This window comes from Littorina saxatilis, linkage group LG11, assembly GCF_037325665.1.
Source record: "Littorina saxatilis isolate snail1 linkage group LG11, US_GU_Lsax_2.0, whole genome shotgun sequence".
In the NCBI taxonomy this organism is placed as follows: domain Eukaryota; kingdom Metazoa; phylum Mollusca; class Gastropoda; order Littorinimorpha; family Littorinidae; genus Littorina; species Littorina saxatilis.
Window position 1 is genome coordinate 34,416,407 of NC_090255.1, and position 25,429 is coordinate 34,441,835.

General features: G+C 43.1%; 1 protein-coding gene across 1 annotated transcript in view; it reads right to left on the reverse strand.

Moving 5' to 3' along the window:
* LOC138980314 (gamma-tubulin complex component 5-like) overlaps positions 1-25,429 on the reverse strand; it is a 32,079-nt gene that overhangs the window by 3,114 nt on the left and 3,536 nt on the right. Inside the window, exons 4-22 of the mRNA XM_070353181.1 lie at positions 23,906-24,026; positions 23,357-23,453; positions 21,978-22,063; positions 20,901-21,166; positions 18,897-18,986; positions 17,258-17,351; positions 16,356-16,581; positions 15,780-16,006; positions 15,151-15,266; positions 13,467-13,747; positions 12,660-12,906; positions 12,094-12,256; positions 11,429-11,491; positions 9,654-9,742; positions 9,148-9,232; positions 8,670-8,790; positions 7,748-7,917; positions 6,286-6,500; positions 5,061-5,161 (exon numbers count right to left, since the gene is read on the reverse strand). Of these exons, the coding sequence (XP_070209282.1) occupies positions 5,061-5,161; positions 6,286-6,500; positions 7,748-7,917; positions 8,670-8,790; positions 9,148-9,232; positions 9,654-9,742; positions 11,429-11,491; positions 12,094-12,256; positions 12,660-12,906; positions 13,467-13,747; positions 15,151-15,266; positions 15,780-16,006; positions 16,356-16,581; positions 17,258-17,351; positions 18,897-18,986; positions 20,901-21,166; positions 21,978-22,063; positions 23,357-23,453; positions 23,906-24,026 (2,858 nt within the window). The remainder of the gene's footprint in view (positions 1-5,060; positions 5,162-6,285; positions 6,501-7,747; positions 7,918-8,669; positions 8,791-9,147; positions 9,233-9,653; positions 9,743-11,428; positions 11,492-12,093; positions 12,257-12,659; positions 12,907-13,466; positions 13,748-15,150; positions 15,267-15,779; positions 16,007-16,355; positions 16,582-17,257; positions 17,352-18,896; positions 18,987-20,900; positions 21,167-21,977; positions 22,064-23,356; positions 23,454-23,905; positions 24,027-25,429) is intronic.

Below are 25,429 nucleotides of genomic sequence, written 5' to 3' on the forward strand. Positions count from 1 at the left end.
ACGAGTGAGATAAAAAGAAGTTCCTGAGATTCCGATCTAGTGTGCAGAGTCCTTAACGGAAAACTGTGGAGGGCTAAAACCGTACAAAATTGTACATCAGAATCTCCAAGAGCCATAAAAATGCTCAAGAAAGGAATATAGAGTCCGTGCTGTTCGAAGGGGGAGGACTGACTGACTGCCCACCCCCCCCTCTGTCTACTGCCACCACTTGAAGGCATACCTGAACACTGTGGCAGTCCATCTAGGCAAGGTTGACCTTAACCAGTCATTACCCCTACCAAAGTTGAAAGACATTCTGTCTTCCTTTATAAAAATTAATCAGTGTATAACGTCGTATATAACCGTTCAAGGTTAAAGGGCGACGAAGCAGAAAGATAAGAACAAGAGCCCTTAGATTTAATGATCTCAAGCAATCCGTGCAAGTCAGAAAAAATCTTCAAAACTCGAACAGACCAAAAGGCTAAAAATATGGCTCTAGGGGAGCCAAAATAGTGATTAAGATTTGAACGGTGAATCAAAGTTGGTAACTCCAGATTCCGCTAATATGCCAGAAAACCCAAAAGAAACCTAAGTGCCATAGATCAGTCTTTCTCCGAAAATCTGTCTATAGCAAAATTAGCAGAAAAAACACTTACTCCCACTTCTCACAGAAGCTACCCGAGTAAGCATGGCCGATTTCCGTGTTGATCAGCAAGGCTAGTTAAGTAAAAGAGTCAAAGAATCCAATCACAAAAACCCTAAAACTAGGAGCAAAGTCCAAGAAAGGACTGAAGATCAGCTTTCAGCAAGCCTAAAGTAGGCCCTCTTAAACTTGCTGGTTATAAAGCCACCAAGAGAAAAATTAGCCCGAGCTGTCTCAGTAAAACTGATATCACATAATGTCTTAAACAAAGACGTGGGAGAAAAAGAACGGAAAGCCAAAATAGGTGGCTCGCCACCTTCATTGTACCGAGAGAAGAGGAGTTCTATCCGTTAAAACGTAAGCCATCTGTTCCAAGCCAGACAACAAGACAAGTACCAGTCCAGAGTTGACGGGCAGAAGAGCCCGAGCCACTCAAAAAAATCCTACAGTAGACACCCGTGAGAAACGAGTGTGAGCAAAACCGGAGCCCTCTTGCCAGCCTAACGAGGTCTGGCAACCCAAAAAGAACGGGCCCAAACTGTGCGACCGGCAGGCCGCTCAAAGTAAAACAAGAGTAAAAATCTCCATGCCCGGCAGTCGGGCGACGAAGATAAGCAAAAGGCGATAGTACCAAAAGGCAAAAACTCATTATTAGAAATTTCTCCCATTCCCCCGAAGGAACAAAAACACGTGGTCAAAGAGAGTCTGCTCCAAGTGGCCATTTGGCCGACAGACTTAGAGAGTCCGCCCAGTCATAGAGACTCTCATGAAGGTACTTCGCTGCTAAAAAGATCTCGTGATGGTAAAACCACCAAAACCTCTCATGTTCCGTGAGGAAGCGATAGGGAGTGAGAGACCCCCTTTTCTTGATGAGAAAAGCCCCCTGTGGAGTTGTCTGCTTGAAACAACACATGTTCCAACCCTTTGTTCTATTGCTTAACGCCCAACAGACCACAAAGGGTCCTATCAAAGCTGAGAAGCCTTAGACATCTAATGTGTTCCAGCCCTGCACTCCCAGTTACACCTGGAGTAAAGGACTTCTATCAAGGGCCGCTTGCCAATCTCCAATAGATCCAAAAACGGCTCAACAAACGTATGACTTAGAAAAAAGATCAGAACCCTGAAGCTCTGAAATACCAAACGAACCATGAGAGAGAACCAAAAGGGAGGCACCCTTGTCTCCCCCCACAAAGAGGGAAACCTAATCCCCCCCAGCCGCTGTGTTAAACACAACGGCGAAAGAAGAGTGATGCCGAGAACTAACTTCCAGTTGGCATAACTGCCACAAGTGTGAAAGAAAGCGTGCTCTTGTGTGCCTACCAACACCCACCGCTAACTTGCCTCAGGGGGAAGAAAGGTGGATATTAGACACAGAACCCTGCCACGAACGCGAGGGTAAGGAGACAAAAGATAAAGTCGAGAACGGCGAGCCTGAAGCCTTTAATTAAAACAATAAAAAGCCAAGGCCTGCCGTGCGCTTTCCTTCTGCAGTGAGCTTCAAAGAAAGAGAAGAATCCCTGTGCATAGAAGCGAACCCACAAAGGGGAACCTTCAAGAAAAGAAGTCTTTAGAGATTAAAGTCTCGCCAAAAGAACAAACCTTTTTGAGAGAGACCTACACCCAGGCTAAAAGCAAAGCTACATCCTTCGTATCCGCGTCCTGACGGAACACAAAAATATCCAGAAAGGACGTAACCGCGCACGAGAGAGCGCAGAAACAAGATTTGTTAAAAAGCGGTAAATGTAAAGGAGTGCGGCCATAATGAAACATAGCCAGGAGATCCTTGTTCTGACAGAGAGACAGTCACTCCTTGCTATTAACATCCAGACGGATGTTCGCCAATTCCGGGGAACCCGGTGGCGGTTCCGTAGAAAAAGCAAACGAAAAAACTACGTTCTTAAGCTTGGAGTAAACCGAAGCCTACGGATAGCGATCAGCGCGTGACGCGCTGCTTGAGCAGATGACGCAAGCTAAAGCCCCGCCACCGCAGGAGCTAAGCCGAGCGTTGCCCACAAAGGAAGTGGTAACAAAGGAGCCTCAATTGTGAAAAAACAACTTTCACAAGCCCAAACGACCCCAACAGAGAATCCAAGAACATAACGTTCTAAGATTCCCTTAAAAGGCTCAGGTCAGCTGAAAATGCGCAAAACGCGGCAAAGCTGAAGTATGAGCTTCCCCCTGAGATGCCAACAAAGGCAGAGATGGGGCAAAAGCATCGATTGAGTTCGCAAATTGATCCTAAGAAGGAGCAAGACACGCCAAAAAAGATGGAGGAGAAAAGGCAGATGACAATGCTACCGCTAACCCAACAGGGAAAAAGCGCGTAGTAACCTCTGCCATCCATGTAAACAAAGATGGCAGCTTCGCTGAAAGTCAACAAAGAGGCGTCTCCATCTGCCCCAGAAGCTTAGTCTTCCAAATCCTCATCATCCTGTACAGTGGTATTCTAACCATCTACAAAAGGATGAGAGCCGGAACCAATCCCGAAAAAGCAACACTTGCCAAAAGGGAAAGGTTTGGAACAAATTTCCCAAAAGCCGGAACTCCGAAAGGATATTCCATCCACCTGCCTCATACCAGCTGAAAGCCTGGAAAAGGAAGTGGATTTAGCCTGAGTAACAGCAGAGGAACCGCAACAACGGAACCGAAAGCCGAAGACTGATGAACGCCAACTACCAACACCACAGTGTTAACGGCAGAAGGCTAAACCATCCTGAAACCGGAAGCCACAGCCGCAAAAGCGTTAGCAAAATCGGCCACGGATTGGCAAATATCAGAACCAACCGGATGCCTAAACATGCACCAGAAGATCCTATTGTACCTTGAAGCCGCTTAAGCCCCCAGTGCCACTGCACTTGACAGCCTAAACGGCAATTTGAATTCAGTGCAACCACCTCTGCGGAAGCACCGTCTTCTGAACAGCCGACTGGCACTCCCGTGCCCTCCGGAAGCTGACCCCCTGCTTGACTCCCATAGTCAAACAAAGAGCCAGCTATACTGTTCTCTTCCTGCCCCCCGGGCGGAAGCGGAAGACGCACACCCTTACCACATTCTAAAGAAGCGGGTGGTTGCGCAAATCTTCCGTTCGCTCTCCAAGGTTCCTAACCGCCACCGACCTGCTGCCAATGCAGTCAGAGCCAGCCTCAGCTTCGGAACTTTCACCCACAAAGCCAGAGCCCGGAGTTACTTTCTCTTGGAGACGCTCTACCCTTTCCCCGGAGAACCCGGGTACTTGGGTAGAAAACATACCTTTAAACTGGTGTGAACCACCGGGAACCGGAACACAGGCCACAAGCGAAGGCGTGGTCCCATCATCCCATTCCTCATGAACATCAGCCTGAGACACAGTAGCAGACGGCGCAGGCGAACGTTGGCAAGAGACGAAACCCCCGTCACACCGGAAGCGAACGCATCTCCGCCCGCGTGGAAGCGATCTCCCCCGCCAAGGAAGAAACCTGTGAACTTAAAGAGAGCAACAATGTCGCCACGTCCGCAGACGCACGACCGGGAAACACATAGACCAAGGAAGCCTAAACGGGCTTATCCACAGGAGAAACCTTGTCTAAAGGTTTAGCCGTCAAAAACGGAGTAGGAGGCATAACGACCAAAACATCGATATTTTTTGCAAAGACAGTACATGAACCGAAACACAAGCCTGTCCGGAAGCCTATGCTTTCCCAGATGTTTACTTTGTCGGCGGAGAACCAGCAGTTACTCGTATAGACAACTGCCGCTTCTTGGCGTTAACCGCCATGACCAAAAACAACTCACGAAAAATTTTGTAAACAAGAAAATTTCACAAGTTCAATTTAAGGTCAAAAACGCCCACAAACACAAGCAAAAAACAGAAAGATCTCACCTCAACATGAAGAGACGATAAGACAAGCAAGAAGAAACCAAGAGGTAAGTGACCAAGTCCGTAGACGAAGTGACAGATGGCTGAACACAGCCAGAGCGTACAAAAACACGACCAGTCCCACTGCTCGCTGAGTATGGAATGATGCATATGGCGGCGTATGCGCGCGCATACGGAAGTCGGAAGTATGTATTAATATGGCCTTATGGGTATTGGTCACTCTTTTTTTAGAGGGGCTTCCCTTGTTACCAAGGGGATGCGTACAGCGTTACCAGCACTGAACTAGAGTTAATTGCTATATGTGAGTTGGGTAAGATATGTAATTTAATTCCACTCGTGTAAAATCGCGAGTGTACATGGGAGTTTCAGCCCACGAACGCAGAAGAAAGAAGAAGAAGTCTTACAACCTGTCCTGACTACATCTACTACACAAAGATCAGAATGGCAATACATAATGTACTTCAGTTCTTGAAGTTATAATATGTACATACATAAGCAAACAGACAGACACACAAAGAATCAAACAAACAAACACAATCCTAAATTATGTGCACAAAGAGAGAAAAGGAGAGAGAAACTCACCAAACGGAAAAGAGCCTCTCTTGATGATGTTATTGAGGAAAGATGCAAGGAACTGAATGCAGCGAGAGAACTCTGTTTCCATCTCAGTCAGTGATTTTCCGCTAAAAGTCACAAACAAGAACATCAGCATCAGGAAAATAAGCAAACAGGCATGAAAGTTATGAATATTAAAAATCATTTTTTTGGAAGGTTTTTATGTATGAGTTGGACATCCTGCGTAGTTTCAAAATTAAGGACTCTATCAGGAAGCCCTTTCTAATTTTGTGAAATCCTGATTTATTGATGGTCATTTTGACGGGCGCTGTGGCGGGGTGGTAAGACGTCGGCCTCTTAATTGGAAGGTCGAGGGTTCGAATCCCGGCCGCGGCCGCCTGGTGGGTTAAGTGTGGAGATTTTTCCGATCTCCCAGGTCAACTTATGTGCAGACCTGCTAGTGGCTTATCCCCCTTCGTGTGTACACGCAAGCACAAGACCAAGTGCGCACGGAAAAGATCCTGTAATCCATGTCAGAGTTCGGTGGGTTATAGAAACACGAAAATATCCAGCATGCTTCCTCCGAAAGCGGCGTATGGCTGCCTAAATGGCGGGGTAAAAACGGTCATACACGTAAAATTCCACTCGTGCAAAAACACGAGTGTACGTGGGAGTTTCAGCCCACGAACGCAGAAGAAGAAGAAGAAGATGGTCATTTTTATCAAAGAACAAATGACTGACACTCAAATTGGCATGACAGTGCTCTTTACCTCTGCCAATGCCCAAACAGCAACATTCACACATAACAAATTGCTGGACCAGTCTGTTACTCTTAGTTCTCAACCCAAGTGCATGGCGAATCAGAAACTGCATCAGTGATGTCTTATTATTTATGGAAAAATAGCCCATCTGATCATATTCGCACAAAGGCACCATTGGGGAATGTGAGTATGACAGTAAACTCCAGGATTGAAAAAAAATTTACAAATGAACACATTCACACTCCCAAAGAATTCTAATTATTTTCTCACATCTTTTATCAAAACATCTGTCCTGTTAACACATTTGTTATATAATTAATTAGTTATTAGTCCAGTTTGACCTATTTATGTTTATAAATTATGACGTGTTGTGTCTCTTTATTATATTGCTTTTGTTGTTGTTTTTATCTGTAATTTGAAAAATAAAACATGTAACCCTAGGTTTAAAAAAAATCAATTTTGCCTTTGCGTTTTAAAGCTGTAGGATCTACCTGATATTGTGGATTCCCTGATCCCAGCGCATGGCGAAGGTGAGCGTGAGATTCAGCACCTGGGTGACGGCGCCTTTAAGGAATGACAGCTTCTTGTGCAGCAGACACTGCTCATGGATGGTGTGCACGTAACGAGCGTGCACATCAATCACCTGCTGAAGGTCTGTCGCCTCCTTGATCTCGTCGGCAAACTCCAGCCCTGAACTGTGAAGGATCTGAAAATGAAACACAGCAATTGTTCAATTTCCCACAGTGATCACTCTTGCCATTTTCAGAACTAGTACAATGAAGCCCCCCTTTCAACAACCCCCAATTTAAGACTTCCACTTTTCAAGACCTTGATTGTTCAGATTATACGTTCGATTTACCCCTATTTTAACTCATTCGCTGCGCGTCGGACCTGGAAGTCCGACACCTGTGTTTAGCGTTGTCTGCGTGCCGGCATTGAGATCCGACGGATATCACGAATTTTTAACGGTGTAAACGGTCCTGCTGACCAAGGGAAACAACCCCTGCAATGAACTTCTATCTGTCTACAGTGGAACCATTCACTGTAAACAGTTCCTTCCCTTCAATTGTTGGGATTAATTTAATTTTGTTGGCGGTGTGCGACCCACGTGTTTTGACTTTTCAAAGATGGCGGATCGTTCTGCTGAGACGTAGTAACTTGAAAAGAGTGCTAGAACTTGTTATTCAGTACGGTTCTGATCTTGACCTTAGCGATGATGATAGTGGAGATGATATTTTAGATTCTGGTGACGAGTTTGTGCCAATGGACGATCATTTGGGTGATGATTCGGGCAATGAAAGTGTCGATCATGACATTGTGTATGGTGAACCCATGACGTAACAAGTTTTTTTGTTTTGCTTCAAATTGGATATTTTGCCTGGATATGAAGACAACAAAAGGTATGTACTTTCAAATGTTTCATATATTTTCTAAAAGAGTAAGTTCCAAACTTTGCAAAACATAAAGGTATGTAAGGTTATTTTGTGTTGTTGATTTTTAATAATTTTTTCAAAATGGCTCTAAATCGCACGCTGGCAGGGAACACAGGGGAAATTTAGACGCGCTTTGAATGAGTTAAGACTTCCACTTTTCAAGACCTTGATTGTTCAGATTATACGTTCGATTTACCCCCTATTTTATGACTCCCTCCTTTTTAAGACTTTTTCAGATTTGTTCACATTTTTGGAGGTCCTGCAGGGAGGGTCCCACTGTATTTCTTCCTAGCTTTCAGAGAAGCCTGTCCGTATGTCAGGCCAACCAGTCAAACATTGTTTTACTCACAAACAAGACAAGAAACAATTCCGTCAAAGAAATCTGAACCAGTAGGTATAAGTGGCTCTGAGTCTGTTTTCGGTAATTTCAGATTTTTAGTGATAAAACACTGGAAACCACTGGTTAATGCTGACTACAAGGAAAATAAAAGACTCAGGGCTAAAGGGTTAATGAACTCACCCTTGTCATGATGTAGTTGTGCAGACTGTTGACGAAGTAGGCCAAGCGGAACCGCAGCACGTGCAGCCTGTGCAGTCGCTCTGACCTTGACATTGTCTCCCCCTCGCCCATCACCGCACTGAGGTCATCGTCGTCTGGTGAAACTGTCAGCAGAGCTGTCTTGTCCAAATCTGTTGACCGATTTTCATTCAAATGAATTTAAATTACATTTACAGGGTGACCCCAAAAAAAGAGTACCCAAACAAAACGTCATAAGTTGAACAAAAAAAATGCAATCTTCATAAAATGTATTTACACACACAAGTAGCCTCTGCATGATTTGCACAGAAAATGTTAGCGTTCTAGCTTGTCTTTCAGGAAAGTTATGCTCATTCTACAGAACATGCTCCAAATGGCCTCCGCGCCGCTGCAGGCAAACTTGAACTCGCCGCGCAAAGTTATCAATCACCCGCACACACTCCTGTTGCGAGATTCCGCGAATGGTTGTTGTGATGGCTCTCTTGAGTTCTGTGATTGTCTGTGGGTTGTTCCTGTAGACGTTGTCTTTCAGGAACCCCCAAAGATAGAAATCTGGGGGATTTAAATCCGGGGGAGGCCATTTGGAGCATGTTCTGTAGAATGAGCATAACTTTCCTGAAAGACAAGCTAGAACGCTAAAATTTTCTGTGCAAATCATGCAGAGGCTACTTGTGTGTGTAAATAAATTTTATGAAGATTGCTTTACTTTTGTTCAATTTATGACGTTTTGTTTGGGTACTCTTTTTTTGGGGTCACCCTGTATATAATCGTGTGTTTCTACATTTACTTACTGAGCTTGTCTCTTTTCTTTATTATCGTTTTCAAAGATAAGGAATTTTCTTTAATTTGAAAGGCAAAACATATAAAACGTAATAAACATGACCTTGACAAAACCAAAACCAACCTCTGAATCGGAGCTGGTCCAGACCGTACTTTGCTCGCTTGATTTGCAGCAGGAAGCGGAACACTTGGTTATACAGGTCTTGACTCTTGCTGTTTATCACCAAATCCACGGGCCATGGCACCTACAACCAATAGCAACACACTTTATAAACAAAGTCAAACCGCAACTAATATCATTATGCAGCAATTGTTGGTAGAGGCAGGACACATGTCTTTGCTCTATGAAAGGTGCTTGAATGTAAAATCACTTTCTGTAAATGATTTCCCTCACTCCCACCGAAAAGCAAGTAAAAGTTAACTTTATGGCATGCACCAGAAAGAAACCAAACCAAATAGTAACTCTAAAAGCAACAGTTTTCTTAAAATTGCCACATCTGGCAGTTGGCAAATATGACATTGCTTTGCAAAAATAACTGATTACATCTTCAAACTGTGTAGCGTTCACACTACCCAGCCAGTATATCATTGCGTTCACTTACCGCAAAGTTGAGTCTGATTGAGTCGGTGGCACCAACAGTGCTCCTTTCCCTACTTTTTGGCAGCGTTTCCATGGAGATAAACAATCTGCAACAGAAACTACACTTGTAGCAAGACCCTTTCACTGAATACCATGACACACACACACATGCATGTATGCACGCACACACAAATCATTGCAGATTTGTCACTCTGTTCAGACCTTGTTCTGTAATCCCATCTCCCTTTGTGTTTGGTTCATTTTCTCTCCCTCCAAACCAGTTACTATTTAGTGGAACCTCCCCTTTCCAACCTCAGAAAACCTGAGAAAATCAACATGGAGGTAGTCATAAAATGGAGGTATAATTTGCAGAGGCTGTGAACATAAAAACAGAAAAAGCAATGTCTGAAAAAGGGTTCTCAAATTCTTGGGTGTTAAAAGTCCGTTCCATTGTAAATTTGAACGTCTTTCTCAGATGAAGACCTTGTTTATGAAAGCGTTTCAGCTAGTTCCAAGGGTCCCACTGACCTGTTGACATGCTCGTGGCGTGACTGCATTGCCTCCTGCAGAGTTAGTGTCAGGTTGTAGGGGTTGTTCCATGTCTCTTGGTGTCGCATCTAGACAAACACAACAACATATTATTATTGGATACCTCAACCTATTGAAAATCTCAAATTATCCTACATACGTGAGAGAGACATCCGTCAGGTAATAATCGTTCAAATTACACGTGTGTATATCATGTAAGTGAGGTCATGTCAAGCAAGTCTGGCAGGGACCTGTTTTTCCACTGCTTATGATGCCAAAGTCACAGAGACAAACGTCATTATAGAAACACAAATTGCGCTCGCTAATTACCCTCGATGAATCTTTAGAACTAAAACGTCACGCCACACTTTCAGAGTGACGTTTCTTTGCTTTGACGTAATAGATTGCACGAGGCTTTAGAAGAGATCGAGGTTCCAAAACATGCGTCTTCAATTTAGCTGCCTCGAATGCAGGACATTTTCAGTAAAATACACGTAAGTACAGTATGTAGGATAAACAGAATACTACATGGCTTGCTGTGTCATACCAGATTTACACTCGTTGCTTTTTCAAATAGTGAACAGCTCGCTTTCGCTCGCAGTTCAATATTTAAAAAAACAACTCGTGTAAATCTGGTACGACACAGCAAGCCATGTAGTATTCTCTATTTATTTAAAACATATTTCAAGTAAACTTTAAACCTTTAAAATCAAACAAACATCCAGTGATGGAAGCATGGCTGCATGTAGGGTACGAACGCTTTGATTGAAACTTTGTTTTCAGAAACAAACAAGTTCTCTCCTCTATCCATTGGTGTTGGTTAATGAATCATTACATCTGTAGTTCTTCTTTCTATTCTATCGTCTGTCTTCTTTTTTTTCCTGCTTTGTTTATATGTGCCTAAGGAAGACCAAAGGGTCGAAACATCGCGTTAATTATTTTGTTAACTTTGTGCACACGTGAGTAAATTATTTTTTGGTCTTCTTATTTATTGCTCTCACACACAGTCACCATTGTTGTTCTGGTTTTGTTTTCAGAGCCAAAGCAACACGGACAAAAATCAACATTCTTTCTTGGTTCAAACCTTTATTTTCTTTTAGTACACTGCCCGCTGAAACCTTTCACAAACTACCTGCATTCCAGCATTCCAGATGTTTCGACCCTTTGGTCTTCTTTAGGCACATATAAACAAAGCAGGAAAAAAAAGAAGCCAGACGATATCGATAGAATAGAAAGAAGAACTACAGATGTACACACTCTAGTTTCTACAGCTCTTGGCTTACAATGTTTTAATTTTGCAAAACACATTTAATTAAAACTCAACAAAAGCATTCATTGTCAACGATGTCCGGTCTCTGAGGTTGGCAATCATATTGGGTAGAAGATGTTACAGATTTGTCTTCTTTGTTTATTGCAATTTTTGTTGTTGTTGTTTGTTTGTTTGCTTAACGCCCAGCCGACCACGAAGGGCCATATCAGGGCGGTGCTGCTTTGACATATAACGTGCGCCACACACAAGACAGAAGTCGCAGCACAGGCTTCATGTCTCACCCAGTCACATTATTCTGACACCGGACCAACCAGTCCTAGCACTAATCCCATAATGCCAGACGCCAGGCGGAGCAGCCACTAGATTGCCAATTTTAAAGGTCTTAGGTATGACCCGGCCGGGGTTCGAACCCACGACCTCCCGATCACGGGGCGGACGCCTTACCACTAGGCCACCCGTGCCGGTGTTTATTGCAATAAAGACTACTTTTAAGCGTATGCCTCACCTTGTCGAACACTTGAGTGTAGAAGTTAAACATGGAATCTCCAGCAGACATCAGGAAGAAATGCTGAAAACACAGACACCATTGTTCACAGCTTAAAATAATGTACATAAGCACATCTCTGAAACATGAATTAATTCCCCACACAGTAAATCCTTCAATGGCAATCTGCCCATCTTTTTTCATCACAACAAGGCACAGATGCAATCCCAAAGAACTAAATGATTGCAAAGAGCATGTTATGTGAGCCTTCAAAGTTTTCCAGGTACAGTGGAACCCCCTTTTAGGACCCCCCAATTTGAAACTTCCCCCTTTTTAAGACCTTGATTTTGCAGATTTTTTGTTTTAAACTTCTGTAAGTGTACCCTCCATTTCAATGCCAAACATTCGAGGGGCCAATCACTAGCAACAGGAGTGTCCAGAAACACATGCTCCCGTTCACATGATTCCGACACACGCCTAATAGCTAGTGATTGGCCCCTCCAATGTTTGGCAGAAGTTTTGCAAGAAAAGGTCACTCTTCCACAACTCACACAAACCCGACAGTGTTATTTCCGGAATTCGTCTATTTGAAAGAAGTTTCAGCGTTTTGCAAACCCGCGGATGCCTAGCAACATCTCTCAATCTCCTGCCAACTAAGCAAAATGAATTCTTGAATGAAAACTGACCTGCATGGAGTTGAGGTAATCCATCAGCTTGTACTCAGTCTTGAGGATGTCCAGGAGTCTGGAGCAGACCAGCTGGTAGCGACGGCGAACGTGAGGATACAGGCAGCGTCTGAACAGCAGGCCTATGGGGGTCACGTACGAATCCTCCACACACCCAAGGCAACTGAAGAAAAAGGAAAATATAAAAAAAAATTTATTTAATTTTTTTTTTTTTTAAATGTCAAGTTATTAAAGGGGTTGATGGAGTTCAATTCTCAGAAAAAGAGAAAAGTCTCATCATTTCCATCAAGAACACAAACTGAGATTTTTTTCTTATTGAAATCTCTTGGACATCTGGCCAGTGCCCTGGGGCTCAGGTAAAACGTAAGGTATGGTACAGTATGTGCAATTAAACTGATTTTTCAAATCTATAGAAATTCACATTACATCACACAGATCACAACTGTGTGAATCAGCTTAACACAAAGGGAAAACACAGACAGACACACACAGAGTAAAACCAACAGCAAATTCATCATTCCCATCATAACATACACCAATTTCTCGAAATCAAAAGAATAAGACACCTTAGATCGTATGGATCCTTCTCCACCTCTTTCTCTCTGAACACTGTGCTGAAAATAGCCTCAAAGTTGATTCTCAACAGGTGATCCTCCGTTCCACGGTAGCGGTTATTTGTTCTCAGGTGTTCCACAAAGATGTGTGCCTTCAAAGTTGTTTCTTCAACAACCCCTTGTGTCTGCGATGGTACTGTTCCGAGGACATCTTTCAGAGAGTCTACAAACAGCTCATACAGGGATTTGTCTTCAAACACTGGAAGAAAAAAAGCAGATCAAGTGAATATTTCTCTGAAAAATAATGAAACTACGCAAACTGTAAGATTGGTGTAAGATTTAACCGAAATTGAACCACATTGAACGACACATTTTGTTCATTACCTGCTCTGCAACATGGATAACATAACATGCAACATAAGGCTGACAACTGGGCTGAATAACTATGTACAAAGGAATCCAATCAGTTACACGTTTAACTTTCTTATATGTTGCAGCTGAATGTTCTCACCTCACGGAAAAGACAACAGAATCTTCTTTGCTACAAACTTGATCCAAACCATAGCCTCAATCCCAGAAAACACCAACAATTACAACACCAACAACCACACCTACAGTGGTACCTGCGATGTGTGGCCCCTCTGATGGGAGGACACCTCCCTTAAAAGGACACCTCCTGGTGTCCCTTTATCTATTATCTCTACCAAAATATACCTGCCATGACAGGCCACCTATAATGTAGGGACACTTCTGACTGGTCCCAAGGGTGTCCTTTCATCACAGGTACCACCATACCACCACCTCAACAACAACACTCACATCCAGCACCAACAGACGCCAGAACTTCAGGTAGCCTTCCTAGCGCTTGTAGCAGCTCCATAGACTTTCCTGTGAGCATCACGTCACGCATCACCGGTCGCAAAAACTTGGGCGTGGCCTCCACCACATCCTCGAAGGCTTGCTCCCACCCCTCCTCCTCCGCACACAAGCCGGCCGACGAAAGAGACGTGTTGGAGACATCGCGGTGCGGGGCAGCTGGAGAGTTGAGGGTGAAGGCTCTCTCCCAGAACGTTTCGTCCAGGCACTTGATGCTTTCATTCCTGAAATTTGAAAAGCAGAATAGCGCGAGTGTCTTGAACCGTTCTCTTGACAGACGATGTTCGGAAATAACTCTGTCAGGATTTTTAAGCGGCGTGGTAGAGTAAGAGCCGCTTTTACTGATACAAGCCTTGTTTTTCTTCTTCTTCTTCAGCGTTTGACGATGGCTGTGTCTAGATTCTTTGGCCCGTGATGTTACACACCTTGTTTTGAAAAGCTTGACTCAGTAAAAGGGGCTCTTACTCTACCACACCGCTTAACAAGAAGGGCAAAGCCCATACGACTCACATGCTTTACACATTTTTCCTACCAAAATACATGTGACCTTGACCCAAGGTCAAGGTAATCCAAGGTCATGCAACACAAAGCTGTTAATTCAAGACATAGGAAGTACAATGGTGCTTATTGGCTCTTTCTACCATGAGATATGGTCACTTTTAGTGGTTCACTACCTTATTTTGGTCACATTTCATAAGGGTCAAAGTGACCTTGACCTTGATCATATGTGACCAAATGTGTCTCATGATGAAAGCATAACACGTGCCCCACATAATTTTTAAGTTTGAAACAGTTATCTTCCATAGTTCAGGGTCAAGGTCACTTCAAAATATGTATACAATCCAACTTTGAAGAGCTCCTGTGACCTTGACCTTGAAGCAAGGTAAACCAAACTGGTATCAAAAGATGGGGCTTACTTTGCCCTATATATCATATATAGGTGAGGTATTGAATCTCAAAAACTTCAGAGAAAATGGGAAAAATGTGAAAAATAGCTGTTTTTTAGGCAACATTTATGGCCCCTGCGACCTTGACCTTGAAGCAAGGTCAAGATGCTATGTATGTTTTTTGGGGCCTTGTCATCATACACCATCTTGCCAAATTTGGTACTGATAGACTGAATAGTGTCCAAGAAATATCCAACGTTAAAGTTTTCCGGACGGACGGACGGACGGACGGACGACTCGGGTGAGTACATAGACTCACTTTTGCTTCGCATGTGAGTCAAAAACCCTGACAAGAGTTATTTCTGGAAAACGCCTATTCTTCGTACTGTGATTTCATAAGCAGTTTGATAAGTTAGCCCTGTTCAAGCGCGGCATGAACAATGATTAAAAAAAACAAAAAACTTATTTCTGTATATCAAGCTAGGAAAAAAGCAAGACAGACAGAGGGGACAGATAGAGATGAGGAACTGATCCTGTTTATTTTCCTGCTTAATGAAGTGTTCACGTACCAACAGCATTGTGTAATAAATGATTCCAGATAGTCAGTTACTTCAAACATGTTCATTTCCATTTCTTTTATTGGCAGAACAGCATCTGCTCAAATAGGTCTGTTGTGCTGTATTTTACACCTATAAACACACAATGAGCTGAAGCTAAACAGGATGCAAAGGTGCCCTGACCTCTGCAGAACGAATTCGCTGGCGGGATCAGACAGCTGGCCTGCAGAAATCCACTGACCGATGATGTTGAGATACGGTCTGCTTGTCTCAAGCAGAAGACGTAGCAGTGTGGATACCTGTCAACAACAATAACAATGTCATGCAAACAAATCAAACCAACCAAACACAAATTAAACTCCACCCACCAACACCGGCAGCAGCTAACAACAATGGCACCTGGATTTTACTGAATTATTTCTAGACTATGTTGCCATATTATTGAGGAGGTCTGGGTTTGAATCCTGATTGCGCCTGTTGGGTTAGGGGGGGGGGGGGGGGGGGGGGGTTTTTTTCCCGATATCCCAGGTCAACTTATGTGCAGACCTGCTAGTGCCTTATCCCCCTTCGTGTGTACATGCAAGCTAAAGACCAAGTGCACAAGATCCTGTAATTCATGTCAGAGTTCGGTGGATTATAGAAACACGAAAAGACCCCGCATGCTTCCCCCGAAAGCGACGTATGACTGCCTGAATGGCGAGGTAAAAACAGTCATACACGTAAAAGATCTTGGGAGTTTCAGCTAATGAACAAAGAAGAAGACATAGCTAATTCACATATTGCCAGTTTCCTTAAGCTAATGATTGACTCACCAGATGCGTGGAGCTCTGCCCAAGACTGTCCTGCAAGACGACTCCATCGTAAAGCGCGGTAAGCAGACGAGACACATCGTTACTGCAGCTGATGTTCCCCTTAGCACCGGGGGGCTGAGCGGTAGGCTGAACACCGGCGGTGAATATGTCCCACACTGCATCCATCGTTGGTAACCATGGTGACAATGTGTTCAGGAGGGAGGAGACAGTCACACAGTCACTCTTCTCTGAATAAGAAAAGTTTAACTCTTTGTGACAATACAATGGTCCTTATGTAATGCTCCTCAAAACAAAACAAAAACAAATCTGAAGAAATGAGCTCATAATATGTGGAAACAATTTTACAGTATTTACAATGAAAATACCCGAAAAAGAAAAAGAAAATCCTAAAAAAGTCAAATTGGGTTTAATTTTCATACTGAGCAGACTAAGTTGCAACATATCCACCCAAACTTTTGTCTTCAATCATATAGGTGAGTATAGTTTTCACCATGCTTTCTTTTCCTTGAAAAATTAGCATTTTCCAGGAAAACCACGCAGATGCAAAACTCCAACACTGCATCACCTGCTTCTCACCTTGTTTGGCCACCTCTCTTTCCAGGTGAGACAGGTCAGAGCGAAAATCACCAAGGATGCGTGACAGGCTGTCGGCAAATGCTTGAAAGGTCTGAGATCCCAGCGTCGGTTTCTTAGCGTCCAGGGGACGGCAGCAGGAGCTTACGACTTTGTTGACAAAGGTGTGCAGATCGTGCACATGATTGGCCAAGTCGATCAGCTTCTGTACGCAACTCTCCAGGCTGGCCTGTTGAAGAGACAGAATCATGTTTTGTGTGTAAAGTGAAACCCCCACTTAAAGACCTCAACAAATCTGAGAAAATGAGGTCTTAGTAAGGAGGGAGTCTCAAATTGAGGTTATGAACAGGAAATCTGAAAATCAAGGTCTTAAAAAAGGGGAGTCTTAAATTGGTGTGTGTGGGTGTGTGGGGGGGGATGTGTTGTGTGTCTTAAAAGGGAGGTTCCACTGTATTTATTGTTGTTCAAACTACAGACTGATCTTGGGCTTTTTTTTTGAATGATGGAATAAGTGAGCAAAGTCACGCTTTAGCTGTGCCAGGCATAACAGTGTTTACACTGTTCAAAAAGCTATGGTTCAGCGCCTGGGATTTATATTTACTTGTAAATGACACTTCAAACCACGCTTTTGAATATTTTCCAATAAGTTACTTTTTTTGTTTGCCTTCTTATTTTTGTAAAAATAAAAAATAAAATAAAAAAACTTTGGCTCGTGCATTTGACAGAACCCAGGCAAAACAATACCTCATAACATCCAAACAGGCTACAACAGCACAACTCCAAGGAGATAAGACAGAATACACTGCAACATACATAAACTTGACACTACAATTTGAAGCAGTCAAGCACAGAGAGAAAAGGAAAAGTAAAGCGGATCATCCCCATTAGCGTTGAGTTTTTGTTACCCCGCTGAGGTGGGAGAGTCTCACGCTGTCCTTCAAGTGGAACCCAGAGTCAGTTTTGTTGAACAGGAACAAGTCACTGACACCAGACAGCATCCTGCAACGAACATAACTCAACACATAGCTATACATGATACAGTCACCAGTTTCAGTGTTTTCCTTCTCATATAATTTCCTCCCCATACAGTCACACACACACAAACAGATGCCTGCGAGCAGACACAGACAAACATGTACGCAAGCACACACACACACTGTAACAAAATAGGACTTTCCTAGTCTTGGTCGCGTTCCGGAAGGTTTGAGTTCACCGAGATGCTGAGATGATCGACGTCTTTTGATGACGTAGCTCGTTGCGCTGTGACGTATTATTGACTACCACGACTTGATGCGCGGTTGATCAACATGGAGTTGATGACATGAGTTGTTGTGCGTGCTTTGGAAAGCGTGGAAACGTAAACAATTATTGTTGCAACATCGGTCCAGGTAAGCCAATCGATGATTCATTTTCCCGTCCACCCGTTTGACAAGAGAAGGCATTGTGTAGGTTGTTTTTGGGTAAATGAATGGTGAAGGGCAGTATTGTGATAACCGTCTAACCGATAACAGTATATGGAATAGTCAAGTGCAATGTTAGGTGTTCGTTTGTTTGTCCTGTTACGTGTGATTTCACAGTAGATTAGGAAAATGTTTTGCAAATGATGTTTAGTGAAATGCGCTGTGTACGAGCATATGTTACCGTTGATGTTCCAGCGGCATGCTGATCCAATCCAAGGTGGAAGAAGGATGAAGTTCTTATTCCTACTTATGACGTTCCTGAGAACTGCGGTCCCGATTGCCGGTATTACCAGCCCCACGTCGTAACCTGTTGATGGATGTACGACGTCCCGCACAGTTCTCAGTCAATGCAAACAAGCTCGAGTTGCGACAGCGTATTCACGCATTCGAGAGATTGTTCAACTCTAATGGCTTCGCATGAACGAGAACAGAACGATAAGTGATACATGTGATCTGATAATGAAACGGAGATAAAAGGATAACAAGTAGTCGATGAATTGACTATGAACGCATATACGTAAAAAGAACGAGCCAATATTTGTAATCATCAATAAAAGATCTTAAAATAATCGAGAAGCGATTCGTGAAGTGGGTAGGGTGAGAATGTTTTAGACAGATTTGTTTAATATCACACCCTACGCTACACACACAAACACAGATGCGCGCGAGCAGACACACATCGATATGTAAACCAGACACTTCATGATAACAACCTTATTGACTTGCACACATGTGCATGCACACCTACAAATGCAATCACACATACATGAAAACTCACACACACAAACCTGTAGACACGAGCACACACTGACTTACAAGTTAAACAGACAGAGATACACAAACATGGATATGAATGTGCACTCACAAACGCGCACACACACACAAAACACACAGAGGGATGGCATAGTTCTGAATTAACCCCGTGGAAGTGACTTCACATACTGAAAAAAAAGCGACTGTTTTAGATTCACTCAGAGGGACCATCAACATCATAAATCGGGTTACTTCCCACAGGGAGATATGAACACACACATGCACTGAGACCGATCTGACACATACACACAGACAGATAAACACAACGTACCACAGTATTTCTCTGATGAGTTGGTATTCAGTAATAACATGCTGTCCAACCACAGCATAAGTCTCCCCACTGCGAACCTGATAGCTGCTCCTGCACGACATATAACACAAACAATTCTCAACATGCAACTTTAACATGAAACCATTTAACCATGACAAGAATTCTGTTAGCTGTGGTGTGGACTACATTTGAACCTTTGGTGAGCCTCCAGCAAACGGCAGTGTTCGTCAGGACCTCTGAGCAAACCATGAAGAATGAAGCACTGGTATCAAGGTTGCTCCATGCTGAACATAAGGCAAAAAAGAAAAGTTGTATGTTTCTGGTCACCTGACCCTACCTAGTTTTTTCCCGCCGACCCCAGACTTTGTTTTATTGCATTTGTAAAAAAAAAAGCAAAAAAAAAAGCGTCAAAACAAAAGTAACAGACGGCAGACGACACAAGGGGGATAACCCTGCATCCCTTTTGTCTCATTTGTTTTGTAATGTGTTGTCTTTCTCTTTGTATAGTAAGTCCAGTCTCTTTGCGTCACTGTATAGTTATTTTCTACCCTGACCAAAAAACAAACAAAAAAAACAAAAAAATAAATCCCTACCTACCTACCCTATTTTTTTTTAGCCATGTTACCAGAAACATACAACTTTTTTGTTGTTGCCTAATACATACTTCTGCTTTGTTCTTTTTTCCGTTCTATCTTGTTTACAGTCTCTCATCACAACCTTGTTAAGTTTGCAAGTTAAAACATAGGACACCCTCAGTTTCATCAATGCATTGGTATGGGTTTCTTTCACAAGTCTATATCATCGCCAGTGAATATCGCAATCCAATAAAAGAGAAACCTGAACACACAAACGCACATGCACAGACATAGACAGACAAAGCTAGTCAAAACAATTTTCTGATATGAGTGACTACCGTACTTTTCGGACTATAAGGCGATACTTTTTTCTTTTTTTTTTTACTTACAATCGTGGGGTTGCCTTATACACGACGTCACCTTATTCTCGGATAAAATAGGTTTCACGAGCACTGTGAACTTGAAATCAATGAGCAACTAACAACCATTTAAGTGAACACAATTCAAGAAATGTTGATCGCCGAAAAAATTACCTGAACACTAGTTGCGTTGAAACACGACAGTCGACAGTCGGTCTCTTGACACTTCAACTGGGTACCGCTTCAACTTGCACTTCGACTTTGTCACTGTCAAGATGCCGAAAACGAAGAGAGCTTCATACGATGCTGCCTTCAAGATTAAAGCCATCGATCTTGCGATACGACTGGAGAGCAACCGAAAGGCAGCGTTCGAACTAGGCCTGAATGAATCCATGGTTCGCAAATGGCGTAAACAGAGAGGTCAGCTGTTGGGATGTAAAAAGTCACGCAAGTCTTTCCGCGGAAAAGGTGCACGCTGGCCAGAGCTTGAGGCAGAGTTGGAGGACTGGGTTAATCTTCAAAGGGCCGATGGTCGAGGCGTTTCAACCGTTCAAGTTCGATTGAAGGCAAAGGAGATGGCAGCGGCGAAGAATATTGACGAATTCACTGGGAGTGCGTCATGGTGCTTTCGTTTTATGCGGCGGAGGAATCTGTCGGTTCGCATGAAGACAACAATGTGTCAACAGTTACCGCCCGACTTTGAAGAGAAACTTGTCAGTTTCCGAAATTTTGTTTCCGAAGTGATCGCGGAACATAGTGTCGGTCACGATCAGATTATAAACATGTTGTTGTTTTTTTCTATGTACGATGTTTTTCTTCATTTTTTTCTTTCATCCCATCGCCTTATGCACGACACCATCGCCTTATCCATGGCATCGCCTTATTCTAGGCTTTTTTCATTTTTTTTTTAAAAAGTAGGGGGTGCGCCCTATACAAGGCAGCGCCTTATAGTCCGAAAAGTACGGTAACTATAAAGCGTTGAATTAAAATAGCTAATAATCAGCCTTTATCGAATATGAAGATCGTGACTGACAGCTGCTGAAATCAACAACAACACATGCACAGCCTACCAGTCCCGCAGCAGGTTTGAAGAAGAATGCGGACCCCTGACATCATTTTGACCTTGACCTCTCCAGTACTGCACCATCACGTTGTCGGTTAGCCAGTCCTCCCCCCTGTCATGCTCTAAGGTCGTTTCCATGGAGACATTTTCACTGACTAGTCGTACAACTGACAGCGACTGGTTCTTATCCTCCACAGTGGAAGCATCATCATCTTTGTTGTCTTCAGCATTGCTGTCTTCATCACTATCCAGTGGGAAGTCTTCTTCTTCTGACTGTTGATTGAACAATCATAAAGATACAAATAAAGAGAACACGATGTTAGCATTCCCAGAGAAATTGTAACAGACCTTACAAGAGCGGCTAGTAGTGGTTGTACTAGTAAGAGGAAAGGTAGGAGTGGGTTTGTAGGGTGAAAGCAGGAAAACCTGGCCACACTGCTTTTTTTGATCCAATCAGTGACCTGTCTGTCCGTTTTTCTTCTTCAACCAATTCTTTAATAATACATGCTCAAAGCTTGTCAGTAGAAATACCCCAAATTAGGTAAAACACACACACACTCACACACACAAACATACACACAACTCTCCACACTTCTTACCTACCCCACTCTCTTAGTTCACGATCTCCCCCTATTAAAAACAGACCTGGGAACCCTCGTTTTGCACTTGGGAGTATTCTCAAACAAACTTGGTGTATTTCCAGAAAAGTGAGCGTACTCCACACTTTGAGCATTCACGATGCACACATGCTTCATACGCGTCCGTCGAAACGTTAATTAAGTTACAAATACATTTAAAACATATGCTTCTTTCAATGTTTTCTGACAAAAAAACTGTAATCATGTGTCAAAATACTGGATCGGCTTTGGAAAACACTTGTGAAGAAAAGTAGTCTTGGAATTTTTCTCGTCATATTTTTTTTCTACTAAACACACTGATCGTGTTCTAGGTTTGTAAAAAGGTGCGTCCACAGACATATCTAAAGATTCACAGAAAGATTTAACACAACAAAAATATATATTATATATTCTCAAACAGTCATACACAGACAAAAACAACAAAAAAGGTATACAAATCAACTTACTGAAGTGTCACTATGGTAACCAGAAAAATGCAAGATGTTTTCCCCATCCAGCAAGTGTCCTGCCCAGTCAAAGTCGTCCTTTGGCTCTGAAAGTAAAAAACCCACATTAGTGTCAACACAGTGTTTCTCAATCTTGAAAACGTGAACATCCAGACCACGGTTCCTAACCTCACAACAACAGATGAACAGAGCGATGTGCAGAAGAAAGCCCTGACTCTGGCCATGCTCGATGAAAGATACCCCCAGGAAGCATGGGTGTGGGTCTTTACAGATGGGTCCGCCACAGACGCCATCACGAGAGGGGGAGCTGGTGTCTACATCCAACACCACAGTGGAGAGTGGCAAGCAGAGGCTATACCAACTGGCCTCCACTGCACCAACCACAGAGCAGAGGTTGAAGCACTGATCCATGCAGCCAATACCATCAATCCCAACACTCAAGTTGTCTTCCTGACTGATGCCCTGTCTGTGCTGCAAGCAGTCAACAACAACACACTGCCTCAGCTTGCAACGACACTTTACAACACCAAGTGTCTGAAGGTAGTACTGCAGTGGATCCCATCACACTGTGGAATAGAAGGGAACGAACAGGCGGCCAGAATGGCCAAACTGGGTGCAGAGGACGAGCAATAAGGAAACGCAGTAAGCTCTACAGAGATGAAAACAATCATAAAATCTCTGCTTAAGACCCCCCTGACGCACGACAGCTACCAGCAACTGTCAAGGCCTGACCAGGTAACAATCTTCAGTCTGAGAACAGGGCACAACAGACTGCAACAACACCTGCACAAGAAATTGCGTGCCGTGCCCTCCCCCATGTGCCCCTGTGGAGAAGCAGAACAAGACACAGCCCACGTTCTACAGGACTGCAAGAACCTCAGTCCCTTGAGGACAGAGACTTGGCCTAGGCCGACGACCCTCGAAGAGAAAATGCACAGTCCCATGGAAGCACTACAAAAGACCACCAGCTTCATTTCCAGAGCTGGACTCCAAGTGTAAAGGCGATCGAGAAGAAAAAGAAGAACACAGTGTTTCTGAAATAAAAACTGCATAACCCTTTCTATGTGTATGATACAGCAGACAGTTCTATGTGTTTTGAAATTGTGATGATGTCAGTCACAGCTAAGTCTAAATTCAATTTTCTTTTGTACTATTGGTAAACCAAAGACATGCAACCACTTTCCTGGTATGATGTTCATGTGAGTATAATTCCTAAACATACTAAACATAGACTCACAGAGATACAAAGCTTGACACACTCACACACAGATGCGAGCAGGCGCACACAGCACAATATGTTTTACAACTACCCAGCTCCTATGTTGTTGTTCCTTTTTCTGTTTAACTTTATGAGAAACAAAAATGGTCTTAGTCCTTACCTTCAACTAGGTGTTGCTGCGTCGGCTGGTATTCATTTTTGGTAGGAGACTGGGCCAGCAGACACAGCAGTGACAGCACTGCATAGTGAGTGTCAGTCTGCTTGGCAACCATGCCACAACAAAATCAGAACATCAAATATGTGATGATAGTTACAGCTGGAACAGTGTTTGGCTAGTATCGAATACAGACACAAAACAAGATCAAAACCACACACACTCTTCTCGAACATCCAGGGAATACAGCTCGCACAATTTCCGGCCAATAAAATCCACATGCGCCTGTGTAAATAAAAATAAAAATTCAACCCCCCCCCCCTCCCCCAAAAGGAAACCAACACTATTTTTTGGCACTTGTCATCAAAACCAAACTTTCATTTATTTTTTTGTGCTTCATTTTTCCTTGTTTTCAGAATTTTATATAATTATTTGCCATTGATATTTTCTGGTACCTTGTAAAGCAGTATTTTCTGTTAGCTGGTAAAGCAGCAAAGACAAAGCTCAAACAGTGCCAAGCGCGGATGTCTTTGATCATCTTTGTGGACTACTTACGGCAGTATCCTCTGTCTCCCCCTCCCCCTCATGTAAAGGAGACTGCAGAAACTTGGATGCCAATTCTCTCAGGGTCTCTGCCCGCTCTCCCTCAGAGTGAACTTCAAGTTTTGTACACAATCTGCAAAACATTTAGAACAAAATGTAAGAAACAAAGGGATGTAAGTGCTCTAACTATAGACATGATGACTGTGCAAAAAGAGAAAGTAAGAGTCAGGTATAGATATAGGTATAGGTGGTAGGGACAATGAGTGGCCACGCGGCCTTTTTATATTCCAAATTGTAATTGAGTCTGTTACAATGCATGCAAATTTTGAATTTGTGTGACACCAATCGTACTCTACAGGCTTTTCTTCATTGACTGTTCACTGTCTAGTCAGTTCTTGAAGAGGTTAATATTAGTATTTGAATAAGTACAAAAATATTAGCGTTATGCCTAACCAATCTCCTGGCATCTGAGAGAATAACAAGCACTGAAATAAACAAGCGGTTTTTATCTTACATATTTATAACAAAATTAAATAAAACAAAAAAAGGAAGATGGGACTCTGATTGCCTAGTTTCATCAATGCCTTTAATTCTGTACCATGCAAGGAAAGTACATGTAGGTCCACATTCTTCTTGAGAACTACCAGCTCACATTCAAAGTGCTTTTTCTCCTTCCATTTTTTTTTGGGGGGGATCAATTTCTGCACTATACATCACTTCATTTTAACAAAGGAAAACACAACAGAAAGCAGTTTTGGTAAATTTGTCATCACATTTTTGTCAGCCTGTCACTGACTTCTTGAGGATGATAAAGCCAGTTTTCTTTCTTCATAGAAGCAACAAATTGACTTGTGACAGGGTGACCAGTCACAAATTATAGAGTAAAGTTTTGTCATTGTCCAGTCTAGTGTTTGTAGTTCATGTTGCCGGTCGCTTTATGTTTTGTGTAATGCCATTATCTGTTCTACGTTAAATGTTGAGATGCACATGTCCAGTCACCGGTTGATCCTTTGTACTTTAGCCGCTCTCCTAGAAAGAGACAGGAGCCGGGGAGCCTGCAGGTGTTGTTACGTCATATGGCGGCCTGTCTGTCTCTGTATCCCTCCGCTAGCTGCATGTAGCAGTGGTTTTCAAGTAGGTGTTAATTCCTTTGTCGGATCGGGTGGACCGAATACCAGCTCAGCTGGCAGGTGGTCAGTTGCGTAACTGTTATGACCGACCTGGGGTAGCCGCCGATAACACGTGCGTGTGGTAATGTTTGATGCGCTCAGATCAGTCTCGTTAAGAGGGTGTGAATCCCTTTGAATTTGATACAAAGAAGCGTGTCAGCTGCGGTTGGAAGGTCTTAATACCTTACCCCCCCCCCCCTTCTTCTTGTCTTTAACCAATGAAATGGCGTATTATCTTAGAATGTTGTGTTGCTAATAGTTACTAGGATTTTGATTGGATGTTTGTGACTCTAGCTAAAGTTTGATTATGTATGTACATGCTAGGGTGTGAGAGAGAACTGAGAGAAATCTGAAAGACGCGAGAGAG